The following is a 17,148-nucleotide window of genomic DNA, read 5'->3' as shown; positions in this document are numbered from 1 at the left end:
ATGACCCACAGATTGGTTAATGTGGAAAGATTATTTTTTTCAGGAAATAATGTCCCAATTTGTTCATTATTTTTAAAAAGCTAAAATGTGCCAAAATAATGAAAAACCAATCAAACATAATTTTTTCGTAATGTTCCCATTTAGAAGCTCCCCTGTATAATTAAAAGGGTCATGAAATATTATATATTTATTATGATTATTTATTATAAAAACATACTGTAAATTTCAGAACTCAAAACTTCCTCCCCAGTCTAAAAAGAGCATTTATAGTTGCCACTCTGCTGAAACGTCTCATTTTGAAATCTGTCTGTTCTTGACGTCACGAAACATTGTTTTAAAACATCCCATAACATGCATGATCGCACCCTTTCCCCCGGCCATTGGAGCGCAGGTCAAGAGAGCAGGCCTTGTGTGGCTAACTGTTCCAAACATGACACCAAAGGGGACCCAACTGGACTATTTTGGATTATTTTTGAATGTATTCATGCACTAGACAGACATCTTTGACTGCTTGATACATATATTGTGCCGCTTTTAAAAGATGCAGTGTCAAGTTACAACTCTGAAAGGGAAGCAGTTCTCTCATTCAGCTGCTGCCTGTGTTCCTTTGAAAACAAACACGTCATGGATGCGTTCTTTCACCCATCAGTGCTATTTCTAATGGTTGGTGTATGCAAACATAGGATGTCTTTGATGGACATCTTTGATGATGGAAGATGGACGACTAATGCATACAAACTAACACAACCTCTGTGAGTTTTTAGGGTTCTGGGTGTTTTTGTCTGGTAAACATTAGTGGAGTGACTCAGCGAAAGTGCCACGTTTCTTAGAAAACTGTGTGTGTGCGTGTCTTTCATGTTGTAGACTGTTGTTCCCCTTCCATCCAAACATGCTCAAACACACATGTACACACACACACACACACACACACACACACTCCAGCCATATAAGATGTAAAGAGAATGGAGCACCTCTGCACATCTGAGCTGTTACAGAAGGGTGTCTCCCTGTCTCTGACCCTTATTGGTCACTGTTTTACTGTGATCTGCTTTCTGTTAATGCCCTGGATTGGGTTTCACCCTCACACACACATAGGATATATACATATGTGGCACCATAGCTCAAATAGTCACACGTGGTGTAAATGTAGGAAAGAGCAGGGCAGCTTCTTACCCCCAAACACGCACATACACACACAAAGGTCGAATTTACAAAACATTTAGTCATATCTCCCCTTTATATGGTGTGGTTCTATCCATAAAAATGCATTAGACTATCTCCTGTTCTGTGTGTGTGTGTGTGTGTGTGTGTGTGTGTGTGTGTGTGTGTGTGTGTGTGTGTGTGTGTGTGTGTGTGTGTGTGTGTGTTCCTTTGTCTATAATTAGTGGTGTTTGCTGAGTTAAGCATTTTTATTACTATTACTTTATTACTCATTCTCAAAGGTTGCCGACATCAGGATTCAACACTTAAGCTTTTCCATGTAGTAAAACTGATGGTTTTCTTATCTGAAAGTTTAAAGGGGCAGTTCACCCAAAAGTGAAAATTCTCTCATCATTTACTCACCCTCATGCCATCCCAGATGTGTATGACTTTCTTTTTTCTGCTGAACACAAACGAAGATTTTTAGAAGAATATTTTAGCTCTGTTTGTCCTGTCAATGCAAGTGAATTAAGGCCAAAAATCTAAAGCTCCAATAAGCAGATAAAAGCAGCATAAAAGTAATCCAAATGACCCCAGTGGTTGAATCCATGTCTTTAGAAGTGATATGAGAGGTGTGGGTGAGAAACATATCAATATTTAAGTCCTTTTTTGCTATAAATCTCTACTTTCACTTTCAGATGTGAAAGTGGAGATTTATAGTGAAGGATATAAATAATGATCTATTTCTCATCCACACCTCTCATATCACTTTTGAAGACATTGATTTACCGCTGGAGTCTTATGGACTACTTTTATGCTTCAAAGTTCTGGTCACCATTCACTTATGGACCTACAGAGCTGAGATATTCTTCTAGAAATCTTCATTTGTGTTCAGTAGAAGAATGAAAGTCACACATCTGGGATGGCATGAGGGTGAGTAAATGATGAGAGAATTTTCATTTTTGGGCGATCTACTGCTTTTAAGTCACTTGTCCAAAATGATCAAATATGCACAAGGCATCAGGAATATAAAGTCATCATTATAATGAACCAGAAATTGTGCATCATAGATGATATTATAAGATCACTACTTCTGTTATTATTGTTTTAAATATTTCCTTTATTATGAATAAAATTAATATTATTTTACAACATTGTATATTCTTATTCTTCCTATTATTATGATTATTATATTGAATATTAGATTCTTAGTATTGTAGTAGCAAGTTTTGTAAGAACCACTCACATTTTCATCAGAACATGTAAAAATCTAGTTTGTGTGTTTGGACACACACAGGGCATGGCGTTCACTCTGAAGGAGCGACAGATTTTGGGCATTCATGGTCTGTTGCCACCAAAGATAGAGACACAGGACACACAGGCCATGCGCTTCCAGAAGAACCTGAAGAAGATGTCTGATCCTCTGCAGAAGTACATTCCTTTCTCTCATTTCACTACCATGCACTGTCAATTTTAGAAAAGATACTCTTATCTTAACAGTTCAATTTGTATGAGCAGGTATATCTACCTGATGGGGATTCAGGAGAGGAATGAGCGTCTCTTTTACCGCGTGTTGATGGAAGATATCGAGGCTCTGATGCCCATCGTCTACACGCCAACTGTTGGCCTCGCGTGCACACAGTATGGACACATCTTCCGTCGGCCAAAGTAAGCTACATTCCGTTGAATACATAGGCATTTGTTAATAATTAAAGAGGCCATAATCTACACTTTAAGTCCACTTAAAATGTGTCATATTTTTTTATTTAAAATGTTTTTCTGTATTTAGGTTTCATGACCATTTTCCACCCTCACTGTGACCGTTTGAATTAAAGGAAGTAGTTTGGAATGAGGGGGATTAAATAATGACAGAATATTCATTTTTGGGTGAATTATCCCTTTAAAAAAGCTTTTTCTGCTACTGTGCCTTTAAGACTTCTTTATAAAAAAATACCTCTGTTGTAATTGGCTAAGCACTAAAGCGTTGGGACCAAATCCTCGTTCCATGATATGTCTTCTTAAAAGCATTAACGCTCTGTTTTCTCTTAGCTATTGTTGTTTTTCAGTTGAAATCGTAGCTGTGTTACATGTTACATGTTTTTATTCTTCAAGGTCTTTCATGTGTTATTTTTGAGATGTGCTGCTTGCAAATATACGTTCATATATTGTGGTGGTGGTGTAGTGGATTAAAGCACATGACTGGTAATCAGAAGGTTGCTGGTTTGATCCCCACAGCCACCACCATTGTGTCCTTGAGCAAGACACTTAACTCCAGGTTGCTCCGGGGATTGTCTCTGTAATAAGTGCACTGTAAGTCGCTTTGGATAAAAGCGTCTGCCAAATGCATAAAAAATAAATAAATAAATTTTTCATCTGGTGCCATTGTCAAAAATGAATGGGGGCTTAGGGCAAAAATACAGTTGAAAGTGACAAAAATGCCAAAAATGAAAAAAAAACTAAATGCAATTCAAAAAAATAAATTTTTATATGTTCCCTCATATTTTATTCTAAGCCTAATTTATGTTATCACATAATTTAATTTATAGGTAACAGCCTTACTGAATTAATTAGGAACTTTTTTTAATAAATTGAAAAAGTATTTAACATAAAAAGGACAACAGTGTTTTTTCTGCCCCTAAAAATCATGCAAATGATTAATATTATTATTTAATTATAATAAAAAAGATAATTTCTGGGGGTCTGGGGTAGCTCAGAGTATTGACGCTGACTAACACCCCTGGAGTCGCAAGTTCGAATCTAGGGCGTGCTGAGTGACTCCAGCTAGGTCTCCTAAGGTTGCTAGGGAGGGTAGAGTCACATGGGGTAACCTCGTGGTCGCTATAACGTGGTTCTCGCTCTCGGTGGGGCACGTGGTGAGTTGTGCGTGGATGCCGCGGAAAATAGCGTGAAGCCTCCACATGCGCTATGTCTCTGTGGTAACACGCTCAACAAGCCACGAGATAAGATGCACGGATTGGCGTCTCAGACGCGGAGGCAACTGAGATTTGTCCTCCGCCACTCAGAGTGAGGCGAGTCGCTACGCCACCACGAGGATTTGGGAATTGGGCATTCCAAATTGGGGAGAAAAAAAATGGTGCATACATATGAGTTATACAGTTGTTTGTTTGTGTGACCGAGAAATGCAAAGAGATTGACATTTAAGCATGGTCTTCTTCCCCACAGAGGTCTGTTTATATCCATTAAGGACCAAGGACACATTCGTTCCATATTGGAAAACTGGCCAGAAACTACTGTAAAGGTATTGTTTTCAACATACCAGGCCTATTTGTTTTTTTGTGTTGCATGTGCTATTTTGAGTTTATGTTACTGAAGTGAGAGATCATTCATCTGTATGTTTACAGGCTGTAGTTGTGACAGACGGTGAGCGTATCTTGGGTCTAGGAGATCTGGGAGTGTATGGGATGGGTATTCCTGTTGGAAAGCTGTGTCTGTATACTGCCTGTGCTGGAATCCGCCCTGAGAGTTGCCTGCCGGTCTGCATTGATGTGGGCACTGATAATGAGGTTAGCAGCTGTTCACAACCAACTAGTCATCAATCAAATGATTTATGAAACTGTATAGAGCTCAGTAGTGACTGCCCATGTTTCAGTGACATCTCTGATGGGTGGCTCTCGTTTTTAGGGCTGTCGATTTAACGTGTTAATTTAGTACATTTAATTATAACAAAATAATGTGTTATAAAATAAATGCAATTAATAATGCCCCCTGACCCATACGTAAATTCCGTAATAAAAGCACATATTTTCCTAACATAGGAGCAATTCAGCTTTAAGTATGTGTGTTTTCACAAGCCGCGTCAGCAGGGGTAGATGACCATGCCTCAACAAACCTCAAAAGCAGCGCAGCTACTGGATTAGAGCCTAGTGCACACTACGTGACTCAAGCTCGTCTCCTTTGATGTTTTGAGTTGGTGACTGGTCTGCAACGAATGGTCTTGTTGTGTGCATACTCCTGCGACATGAGACTGATTCCAGACCCTACAACAGCTTTCAAAACAGCTTGATATATAGACGTCTTGTCGCCATGTGTGCGCACTGTCCCAACCAGCAAGAGACCGACATTAAGCCATAGCCAATGAAATACAGAGAGAGTAAGCACACGCAAGAGGAGGGCAAGGTATTAGAAAGCAGAAGCCAAAGAATAATTAGAAAATAAAACCTCACCCACATCTCCCTACTCACTATCTTTTTATTTATTTTTATCCCCCTTTCTCCCAATTTGGAATGCCCAATTCCCACTACTTAGTAGCTCCTCGTGGTGGCACGGTTACTCCCCTCAATCCGGGTGGCAGAGGACAAGTCTCAGTTGCATCTGCTCCTGAGACAGTCAGTCTGCGCATCTTACCACGTGGCTCGTTGTGCATGGCACAGCGGAGACTCGCAGCATGTGGAGGCTCATGCTAATCTCCGCGATCCACGCACAACTTACCACTCGCCCCATTGAGCGCAAGAACCACTAATCGCGACCACCTGGAGGTTACCCCATGTGACTCTACCCTCCCTAGCAACCGGGCCAATTTGGTTGCTTAGGAGAGCTGGCAGGAGTCACTCAGCACACCCTGGTTTTGAACTCACGACTCCAGGGCTGGTAGTGAGCGTCAGTACTCGCTGAGCTACCCAGGCCCCCCATACTCGCTCACTGTATAATTTTTCCTTCGCAAATGGTGCCAATAAAGTGTGAAACTGGCCGAGAGCCATTCTTTCATGTTTGTTGATATGTTATCAAGAATAACTGCATGGATTTTTGAATGAATTTCGTTATCTTCATTTTAAGATGCATTATGGGCGATCCGTTGGAAATGGGACGGCGCTAAAGGCAGCTGTAACAGACGTTTTTTCGCCATTACAAAAATTTTCAAAGTGAATGCATGTACAATAGGGGCACAGAAATGAGAAGCACACACATCAGAAGCTCAGTTACAGTTACTGCAATAAAATATCTCTAAATGTCATCTTTACGATAAATAAATAGAAACTGTGTGCCAATTTTTAGCGCTTACTCGTCTTTTACTTTTTTGGGCTGTATGTCCTCGTGAAATCCAAACACAAGTGGTTGAAAGGTGTTACCAGGTGTTACGGTGATGTGTCTTGCTTGTACATTTGTTATCGGATCACCCAAAACGCATCTTAATTCCAGTGTGCACATGACCTCAGTCGGGACGAATGGTCATGTAGTTGATAGGACGGACAGTCCTGTAGTGTTCACACCAGCATGATGAAAAATAGGACTGTGAGTCGCAGGGCGCTGCCTTCACATCGTTTAGTGTACGCTTGGCTTAAGCACATTGCTTGATGACCTCAGTGGTCATGATAATTCTTCTTAAAGGAATATTCCGGGTTCAATACAAGTTAAGCTCAGTTGACAACATTTGTGGCATAATGGTAATTACGATAACTTAAAAATACTCGCTGGTTCAAAAGTATAGCAACAAAACGTAAACAATGTGTGTTAACATGATTTTAGTGTGATAAAACCGCTTACTAAACTTTTTTGTCATTTTACAACTTCGTTGCCATGATGACGCAATGCCGTAAGCCCTAAAACGACCGTAGAAACCATTTAAACAACTTTTACTGCTCCAATAATAAACTAATTTAACAGAAGAATTAATGCTAGTGCTTTTATCAAATTAAAAACTTCACATTTCTGCCTTTAAACCCTCCGAATATTGGCCCCATTCACATACATTGTAAGTGCCTCACTGTAACCTTGATTTTTGCTTTTTTAAAGAAAAGGAAGAACAAGTCAGAATTATTTTTTTGTTAATTTCTTGTGTGTTTCTACAGACGTTACTGAGAGACCCGTTTTACATGGGTCTGTACCAGCGGCGGGACCGCTCTCAACGGTATGATGACCTCATAGATGAGTTTATGGAGGCTGTGGTGGAAAAATATGGACAGGACACACTCATCCAGTTTGAGGACTTCGGGAATCACAACGCCTTTCGCTTCCTGAAGAAATACCGTGAGAAGTACTGCACCTTCAATGATGACATCCAGGGTGAGTTACAGTAATTCAATCATTAGGCAGTTTTCTGTCTTAATAGAACAGCTTTTGTGTGTCTGCACCAGTAAGTGTCACTCTATATGTATTTAGACCTCTGATGTGCTTGTGTGTCTGCAGGCACTGCATCTGTAGCTCTGGCTGGTTTACTGGCAGCTCAGCGTGTTGTGGGGAAGCCAATAACTGAACATAAAGTTCTGTTTCTGGGAGCTGGAGAGGTAAACACACAAAACACACACAAGCTCAAAGTCTCGATCATCCAACACAAACTCAGCGATTAATCTGTGTGATTTGATATGAGATTAAACTTCAATGTAGGCACAGTATCTAAGGTTTTAAACAATTCTCATCACATATTTTTTAAGGCAGCTCTTGGAATTGCTAACCTGATTGTCATGGCGATGATGGAGTTGGGGGTGTCTCAAGCAGATGCCAGAAAGAAGATCTGGATGTTTGACAAATACGGTCTGCTAGTAAAGGTGAGAGTAGAAGTGTGCTTTTAAATAAATGGCACTTATTTTGATCACTTATCTATTTCGCATTCACATGCCGCCATTTTTATGTGTGACTTAAAGGAATAGTTCACCCAAAAATGGTAATTCTCTCATTTACTCACCCTTACGCAATCTTAAACTTAAATAACTAACTTTCTTCTGAGAATGAAGATTATTTGCAGGATATATGATGTGTTTTTATGACTTCTGCGGAACACAACACTTTTTTACCAATACAATGCAAGTCTATGGGGTCCAAACCTTTCAAGCTTAAAAAGGGACATAAAGCCAGCATAAATGGTTTTTGGTGAGCAAAAAACAAAAGATGACCTATATGTTGCCTTTGTCTTTTTTTGGGCTTGACAGATTTGGACCCCATTGACTTGCATTGTATTGGTAAAAAAAAAGACTTTGTGTTCCGCAGAAGAAAGAAAGTAATAGGAGTTAGAGATGGCATAAGAGTAACAAACTGATTTGCTAAAATAAATTGCACTTTCTAAGGCTGCTATTACGTTTTTCTGTTTGTGTTTTGCAGTCACAGGTTTTTGGTGAGCTCAGCTGATCAAATGTCTGAGCTCACGTGCCAAGTTTCCTCTCTAAACTCTAAATAGGTGTAACGTTTACCAACTAGTTGTTATCTCATGCTTGAGACTTCTAATAATCAAGTGTGTGTGCATGTTTGTGTTTTTTAGGGCAGAGCTTATGAGACAGACGGTAATCAGGAGGGTTTTGTTCATGCTGATCCAGGGGATGTGAAAAGCTTCTTAGAAGCCGTCAATGTCATTAAACCCACTGCGATTATTGGTAAGACAAGCTGCTCTCTCTGTGTGTTTGCCTCTGAAGTCCACTTTAAATGTTACTTATAATGTCAAATATGATTGGTGAAGGTCTTTGCTTGTGAAATTAGTAATTTCATATGTAAATGTAACTGGTCCCCCTCGACCCCTGCGAACTGGGGTCTCCGGCATGGGAGGCGGGCGCGCTAACTAGGGAGGCTAAAGGCTACAGCCTCTAGCGTCAGTCGCTAGTGCGCCTCTTGAGGTTTACACACTACACCTCTGGCTAACATTACATTCATTCCCATCCGGGTCACGGCACCAATGTAACCAGTCCTGCTCGAGCGAGTTTTGAACCGGGGTCTCCGGCATGGGAGGGGGTCGCGCTAATGAGGAGGCTAAAGGCTACAGCCTTTTGAGGCCAGGGGAGTGAGGTTTACACACTGCACAGCTAACTACCAGCTGGCTACCATTAGATAAACATGGGTGGTCATATTTTTTTATGCTTTTTTTTTTTTTTTGCATCATAAATAACCCATATATTCTATATTGATATGTGTAGAAATGTTTCTAACACTTTTTTCCAATTTCATCAGGTGTGTCAGGAGCTGGCCGGCTCTTCACTCACGATGTCATCAAAGCAATGGGCAGCTTAAATGAGCGACCAATAATCTTTGCCCTGAGTAACCCCACTGCCAAAGCAGAGTGTACAGCCGAAGACGCTTACAGCCTCACACAGGTAACACACTAAATTTAGCTTCCGGCAGGTCATCCCCGCCTTCCTGAATCTGGGAGGGAAACCACAATCATAATTAAAAACACAGGGTACTCACTGTAACAGCGAACTAATAGTAGAAATAAATAATAGTTTAATATTAAACTGAACCAAAAAGACAAACTCACACACAGGTGTCGGGCAGCTGCCCGTAAATCTCTCTCTCAGTTGCATTGCCGTCTCCGGTCGGCCTTTATCCCTCTAGGCTTAATTAGCCTGATTATGGGTCGGGTGTGTAGCATCATGGCCCGGCCCCTCTCTCCGCCCTGCCACACCTTTCTTTTATTTTGTTCTAAATGGTAACCTTTTGGAATGGAGGCTGCAGAACCTTTGAACCGGAGCGAAAAAACTGTTTTTGCTCAGAACGAACCGAAATTAAAAACGTTTTGGTTCCTGGTAAACAAACCTACAAAAGGCCTTTAATCTGCTTGAAGTTGATCTCTCTCTTTCTGATTTTTTTTATCTGACTAATATGGCTCATCTATCATAATGTGACCGTCTGTGTGACTAGCTATCTAACTGGCTGTTTGTCTTATAACATCAAACTTAAAACTTTTAAAACTAGATGCACATCACATGAACATGGATTATCACTCATAACTGCAAACTGTGCTGATGACCTTATGAATACGTTTCTTTCTTTAATGGCAGGGTCGTTGTTTGTTTGCCAGTGGCAGTCCATTTGCACCTGTGTCATTAGAGGATGGCAGAATACTGACCCCTGGACAGGGCAACAATGCTTATATATTCCCAGGTTATTCAAATACACTTATCACTCTCATATGTATGGATGGATGTTTTCAGTGGTCAGCTATAAATGCATATTGATTCATTGGCTAATATACAACAGTGAAATATAGTGTAAAGCTATCCTGTGCAGGTAGTCTTGTGTTGACCTGCATCACCTGTGTGTGTGATGGTAGGTGTTGCTCTGGCTGTGATTCTCAGTGGAGTCCGACACATCAGTGATACGATCTTCCTTGAGGCAGCAAAGGTAAATATACAAGCCCAAACCCTGTTTGAAATGTGCAAGTGGAAGACATATTTTATTTATACATCACTTATGAGCGGTCTGTCCAGATCTTTTGAATGGCATTGTTTGATATATTATATTGTGTTGCACTGCAAAATAAATATATATATTTTTTAATTGTATTTCATTATTCCTATAGCATTCAAAACCGGAATATGATGTCATATATGGACTACAGTATTGTGTATTTTCTCATCATATGCACTATGCATGTCAGGTGTCCAGAATTGTTATAGTCGATTGATTTTATAATTAGGAATTGCATTTTTTTTTTCCCTCGATTTTTCATTAACCTTAAAGAAATGTTTTCCAGGTTCAAAACAAGTTAAGCTCAATTAACAGCATTTGTGGCATAATGATAATTACCACAGTAAATTAAGGCATTTAAAATGGAAGTGAATGGGGCCAGTCCATAAACATTCAAATACTCACTGTTAAATGTTTAACAACTTTAGCAAATAAATGTAAATATTGTAGGTGTTTAAGGGTTCAAATATGAAAATTCTCTCATCATTTACTCACCCTCATGCCATCCCAGATGTGTGACTTTCTTCTACTGAACACAAATAAAGATTTTTAGAAGTATATCTTAGCTCTGTAGGTCCATACCATACAAATGAATGCTGACCAGAATTTTGAAGCTCTAAAAACCACAAAAAGGCAGCATAAACAATCCAGTGGTTAAATCAGGGTCTTCTTTTGGGTGAGAACAGACCAAAATGTCGAATTTTTCAGGCATGATTTGATCATGATTTGGAGCTCGATTTCACTCCTTATAATGCCATCTAGCATTCTGCATATGCGTCAAGCATTAGGAACGTAGAAATGGAGTTTCACTTTGGTCTGTTCTCATCCAAAACCAACTGGATCACTTCAGAAGAGATGGATTAAACCAGTGGAGTCTTATGGATTACTTTGTATGCTGCCTTTTTGAGCTTCAAAGTTTTGGACCCTGTTGACTTGCATTGTATGGACCTACAGAGCTGAAATATTCTTCTATAGATCTTCGTTTGTGTGCAGCAGAAGAAAGAAAGCCATCCACATCTGGGATGGAATGAGGGCGAGTAAATGATGAGTGCATTTTCATCTTTGGGGTGAACTATCCCTTTAAAATTATTTTACTGTGAGAACATTGCTTTCTAATCTTATCTGTGCAAAGTTATGTTTTATATAACAACTTCGATATCAAGATGACATAACACACTGTAATCTGGTTAATGCCGTAACGCAGTTAATTCCCTGATTTTATCAAACTAAATTCAAGTTAGGATTTTTACGTCTTTTTTACATCAAGTTAGGATTTTTTTATAAATGTGTATTTTAAAATGTATGGACTGGCCCCATTCACTTTCTTTGTAAGTTTCTCACTGTAACTGTGATTTTTGCTTTAAAAATTTTTTTAAACGATTTGAGTCAATAATTTTCTTTGGTAATCAACATTATGCCAAAACAATTTTTGATTTGATATTAAAGCAAATATTTTTTTATGGAAACGTACGCAAAAAATTGTCCTACTTCCTGAAAGATATTAATGAAATAAGTGTCGTGAGATATCTCACCGGTCTCTAGACTCTGTAAACAGCAAACAAAAATGTGTCTGCAGCCTCTGACGCTTTCGACCTGTCAATCATCTCGAGCGTTCTTGTAATATTGTAGTCGCAGCTAATTATTGATGCTTAATGCCATTTTTATGCCATTTGTTCATAACAGTTGTCAGTTGAGGGCACTATTTTGCTGCTGTTGTTCTTGACAACCATTAGGCTTGATGTTGGTCTCAATTGGTATCTTTGAAGTGCGGGTTTGGGGAAAGGGGGGCGTGTCTAATCCAACGGCGCAGCTTTTGGAAATTCTAGAATGGTTATAATCGTTTTCAGCGAAAGCGATTTTAAACGCAAAATTTTCCTTTAATTTTAATTTCCTCAAAACGCATACGAAGATTAAATTCATTTTTTTCCTCAAAATACTACAAACAATACCCCATAATGTCAACGTGAAAGAAGTTTGTATGAAATCTTTGCAAATTTATTAAAAATAAAAAACAAAAAAATCACATGTACATAAGTATTCACAGCCTTTGCCATGACACTCAAAATTGAGCTCAGGTGCATCTTGTTTCCACTGATCATCCTTGGTGTTTCTACAACTTGATTGGAGTCCACCTGTGGTAAATTCAGTTGATTGGACATGATTTGGAAAGGCACACACCTGTCTATATAATGTCCCACAGTTAACAGTGCATGTGAGAGCACAAACCAAGCCATGAGGTCCAAGGAATTGTCTGTAGACCTCCGAGACAGGATTGTATTGAGGCACAGATCTGGGGAAGGGTACAGAAACATTTCTGCAGCATTGAAGGTCCCAATGAGCACAGTGGCCTCCATCATCTGTAAATTGAAGAAGTTTGGAACAACCAGGACTCTTCCTTGAGCTGGCCGCCCAGCCAAACTGAGCGATCGGGGAGAAGGGCCTCAGTCAAGGAGGTGACCAAGAACCCGATGGTCACTCTGACAGAGCTCCAGAGTTTATCTGTGGAGAGAGGAGAACCTTCCAGAAGAACAACAGTCTCTGCAGCACTCCACCAATCAGGCCTGTATGGTAGAGTTTGCCAAAAGGCATCTGACGGACTCTCAGACCACGAGAAACAAAATTCTCTGGTCTGATAAAACAAAGATTGAATGCTTTGGCCTGAATGGCAAGTGTCATGTCTGGGGGAAATCAGGCACCGCTCATGACCTGGCCAATACCATCCCTACAGTGAAGCGTGGTGGTGGCAGCATCATGCTGTGGGGATGTTTTTCAGTGGCAGGAACTGGGAGACTAATCAGGATCGAGGGAAAGATGAATGCAGCAATGTACAGAGACATCCTTGATGAAAACCTGCTCCAGAGCGCTCTGGACCTCAGACTGGGGTGAAGGTTCATCTTCCAACAGGACAACGACACTAAGCACACAGCCAAGATAACAAAGGAGTGGCTACGGGACAACTCTGTGAATGTCATTGAGTGGCCCAGCCAGAGCCCAGACTTGAACCCGATTGAACATCTCTGGAGAGATCTGAAATGGCTGTGCACCGACGCTCCCCATCCAACCTGATGGAGCTTGAGAGGTCCTGCAAAGAAGAATGGGAGAAACTGCCCAAAAATATGTGTGCCAAGCTTGTAGCATCATACTCAAATAGACTCGAGGCTGTAATTGGTGACAAAGGTGCTTCAACAAAGTGTTGAGCAAAGGCTGTGAATTCTTGTGATTTCTTTCATTTTTTTATTTTTAATAAATTTGCAAAGATTTCAAACAAACGTCTTTCACGTTGTCATTATGGGGTATTGTTTGTAGAATTTTGAGGAAAATAATAAATTTAATCCATTTTGGAATAAGGCTGTAACATAACAAAATGTGGAAAAAGTGAAGCGCTGTGAATACTTTCCGGATGCACTGTATATTCAGCCTGCTCTATGTATCATTGATATATTATCATAAATCTGTTTAGTTATGTAAATACAAAATGCAAATACTACTCTTTGTCCAGTAAAACCTTATCGTGTGGATCGTAATTCTGTGCAGAAAGAAATTGTTAAACAAATCAACTGAATAGACTAATTGTAAACTGTTTGGCAAAAATTGCTTTTCGTGTGTGTTTTAGACACTTGCGGATCAGCTAACAGATGAGGAGCTGAGTCAGGGCCGACTCTATCCACCCCTGTCCAACATCAGAGAGGTGTCTTTACAGATGGCTGTCAAGGTGAGATAGATATATACACCGATCAGCCACAACATTAAAACCACTTGCCTAATATTGTGTGGGTCCCCCTCGTGCCGCCAAAACAGCGCCAACCCCGCATCTCAGTATAGCATTCAGAGATCATGTTCATCTCATCACAATTGGTGGTTATCTGAGTTACCGTAGACGTTGTCAGTTCAAACCAGTCTGGCCATTCTCTGTTGAACTCTTTCACCAACAAGACATTTTCATCCACAGAACGGCCACTCACTGGATGTTTTTTGTTTTTGGCACCATTCGGAGTAAACTCTAGAGACTGTTGTGTGTGAAAATCCCAGAAATATTCAAACCAGCCCATCTGGCACCAACAATCATCCATGGTCCAAATCACTGAGATCCATTTTTCTCCATTCTGATGGTTGATGTGAACATTAATTAAAGCTCCTGACCCGTATCTGCATGATTTTATGCACTGCATTGCTGCCACACGATTGGCTGATTAGAAAATCACTTGGATGATTGTCCAAATTTACTCCGAATGGTGCCAAAAACAAAAAACATCCAGTGAAGGGCCGTTCTGTTGATGAGAGAGGTCAACAGAGAATGGCCAGACTGGTTTGAACTGACAAAGTCTACATCAACTCAGATAACCACTCTGTACAATTGTGGTGAGAAGAATATCATCTCTGAATGCTGTTCTGAGATACGAGGGGGACCTACACAATATTAGGCAGCTGGTTTTAAGTGTGTGTGTGTGTGTGTGTGTGTGTGTGTGTGTGTGTGTGTGTGTGTGTGTGTGTAAGTGTGTGTGTAAAGTGTGTTTATATTCAAATAGGCCAATACACATTAGTTTTGCACAGACAAGATGCAATTTTGCCGTCAAATTTTGCACTGGCACGCAATAATCTTGTGTTTGCTTTGTTTTTGTGTTCAGGTGGTGCAGTATGTATATTCAAACGGAATGGCGTTCAGATACCCGGAGCCTCTGGATAAGGAAGCTTACGTCCGATCAATTGTGTGGAACACCCACTACGATTCGTTTGTGCCCGACGTGTACAGCTGGCCCGGTGTATCTTTCAGCCCCATAGTGGACTAGACGAACACGAGGGAACATGCACGCGAGACAAGAACAAAAAGAAGGAAGTTTAAATGCTACAGTTTTAGGCACTCCATGTTTCCCTGCAGCTTCTGCCTATTGTAGTATTTATTCATATTTCTGACCATTTATTTCAATTTAAACCTGTTAAGAACACGTCCAGGTCACATTTCAATCCAAAATTATAAGAAGTATGAACACGAAGACCTGTTTTAATAGTGGCAGTATTTCCATAACAATTAAGCACCCACATTACTGTAATGCAAAAACAATTATATGTTATTTAATCTCTAAAATAGTTGTGCATTATGGCTGTATTTGTTCTACTGCCTTTCATTAATGCTTTAATTTATTGTAATACAGTAGAAATGTACTGTACAGTAATGAGATGTCTATTGAGAATCATGTCAGTTACATCAACAAGTCCAGATGCATTACCGTAATGAGGATTTTGGAAGGACATTTGCTTGATTGACATGACAAATAATGCCACAATGCAAAAAAATGGTCTTTTATTTTCTTTAAGCAAAATACAGTTCCTTATTGTTTTTTTCCTTTGATTTTGGGGTGAAAAGTGACACGTTTTCTTGAGATTCAACCTTATAGTATTTTATACAGCCATTGCCCTTGTGTTTTGTTAAACTGTGTGCCTTGTCACTCCTCTTAAGTGTTTATATGCTGCGTGCAATGTAATCTTTTCTCCATATACTCATTGTTTTTGTTTTCTGTTGTTTCCAATGAAGAAAAAGAACAAGAGACAGAATAATATTATCATCCACCGTATCATGCTGTTATTGCATTATGTCGTACATCTCGTTCTCTGTGGCCGTGACTGAACTGTAATAGTTTTTAGATCATTGACTAGCATCAAATATTTACACACTTATATCAGATCGTGTCTTGTATCGCTCTATATAACAGCTGAGGCCCATTACATGTGGGCACATTACGTTAATATACTGTCAGCCATTGTCATTGTTGCGAAATAAACCCTGGCAGGGTCATTTTGTGTCACCCTGGAGTGCTTTATTTTGGGATAATGGCAGGTTGACTGTACTTTATCTCACTTATTACATGGCAGCTTACAAAATATATAAATAAATGGACAATAAATGTTGATTTGAAGTGAAGTGATGCGAAAGGCATGAAACTAGCACAGCTATGTAGGAAATCCGTAGCCTGCGATACGATATAGCGGTCATTATACAAATATATTTGACCGCAGAATGACCGGTCAAAACCAGTCAATCGGAAGTGCCTGCTTTTACATCATTCCATAAGTCACCACACACACATATATATGTTAATTATTTTACACACCAATCTGTGCTCAGTAGCCAAAGATCACAAATTAGAGACAAGTTTATAGATGTATTGAAAAGCAAAGATGATTTATTTTTTCTTACAACAGCATTTCGTGCAAATGTTAAATATCTAGTTAGCACAATCGTAACCAGGACCAACACTGAAGCAAAGCTAATATAGTTTCATCAGCCAATTTACCATTTTTTGGTCACTGTGATAACATCTGTGTTATAGACCAGTCATGATGTTATAAATATTTATGAATACAGTTGTAGAGTGCTATCATCTCACCATCCTCAGTGCTAGATTTTATAAATGCCATAGTGTCTGAAACGCAACATGTAAGTGAGCAGCTCAGAACAAGTGCAAAATAAACACTTTTGGTCTAATTTTGTTGTAGACACTGCTGATTCATTGGCTCTCCTTACAGTATATTAACAATGTACCCTTTAAAATATTGTTTTTAAAGTAACCTTTTCAAAATAAAAAAACACTTGTTTCATTAGGTTCAACACATGATTACAATTTGTTTTTCTTATTAATAATATGTAATACAAGAATATACAGTTGTAGCCAAAAATATTGGCACCCTTAGTAAATATGTCACCAAAAAATAGTTCAATTATTGTCCGTTGTGGATGTTGCATTCTGTGAATGAATACCTTTTATATTTACTACATATACTGTACATGCACGGCTAATTCAGATACAATGAAAAGGTAAAAAGAGGTCAAAAGTAAATTTCTCAGTTGTATCCAAGACTTCACTGAATTATAGGGGATTATTG

At 39.5% G+C, this 17,148-nt stretch overlaps 1 protein-coding gene across 2 annotated transcripts in view; it reads left to right on the top strand.

Annotated features, from left to right (window-relative positions):
- Positions 1-16,864, top strand: part of LOC127622959 (NAD-dependent malic enzyme, mitochondrial-like) — a 32,007-nt gene extending 15,143 nt beyond the window's left edge. For both annotated transcript variants that reach the window (XM_052097177.1, XM_052097168.1), the window contains 13 exons: positions 2,438-2,571; positions 2,659-2,808; positions 4,324-4,399; positions 4,503-4,664; positions 6,948-7,161; positions 7,285-7,382; positions 7,530-7,643; positions 8,351-8,462; positions 9,031-9,173; positions 9,861-9,963; positions 10,133-10,203; positions 13,883-13,981; positions 14,895-16,864. In XM_052097177.1, the coding sequence (XP_051953137.1) occupies positions 2,438-2,571; positions 2,659-2,808; positions 4,324-4,399; positions 4,503-4,664; positions 6,948-7,161; positions 7,285-7,382; positions 7,530-7,643; positions 8,351-8,462; positions 9,031-9,173; positions 9,861-9,963; positions 10,133-10,203; positions 13,883-13,981; positions 14,895-15,056 (1,638 nt within the window). In that variant the 3' untranslated portion in view covers positions 15,057-16,864. The remainder of the gene's footprint in view (positions 1-2,437; positions 2,572-2,658; positions 2,809-4,323; positions 4,400-4,502; positions 4,665-6,947; positions 7,162-7,284; positions 7,383-7,529; positions 7,644-8,350; positions 8,463-9,030; positions 9,174-9,860; positions 9,964-10,132; positions 10,204-13,882; positions 13,982-14,894) is intronic.
- The last annotated feature ends 284 nt before the right edge of the window (positions 16,865-17,148 follow it).

This window comes from Xyrauchen texanus, chromosome 3 (assembly GCF_025860055.1).
Source record: "Xyrauchen texanus isolate HMW12.3.18 chromosome 3, RBS_HiC_50CHRs, whole genome shotgun sequence".
Lineage (NCBI taxonomy): Eukaryota > Metazoa > Chordata > Actinopteri > Cypriniformes > Catostomidae > Xyrauchen > Xyrauchen texanus.
The sequence above is the reverse complement of the archived record's forward strand: the minus strand, read 5'-3'. Positions and strand labels throughout refer to the sequence as shown.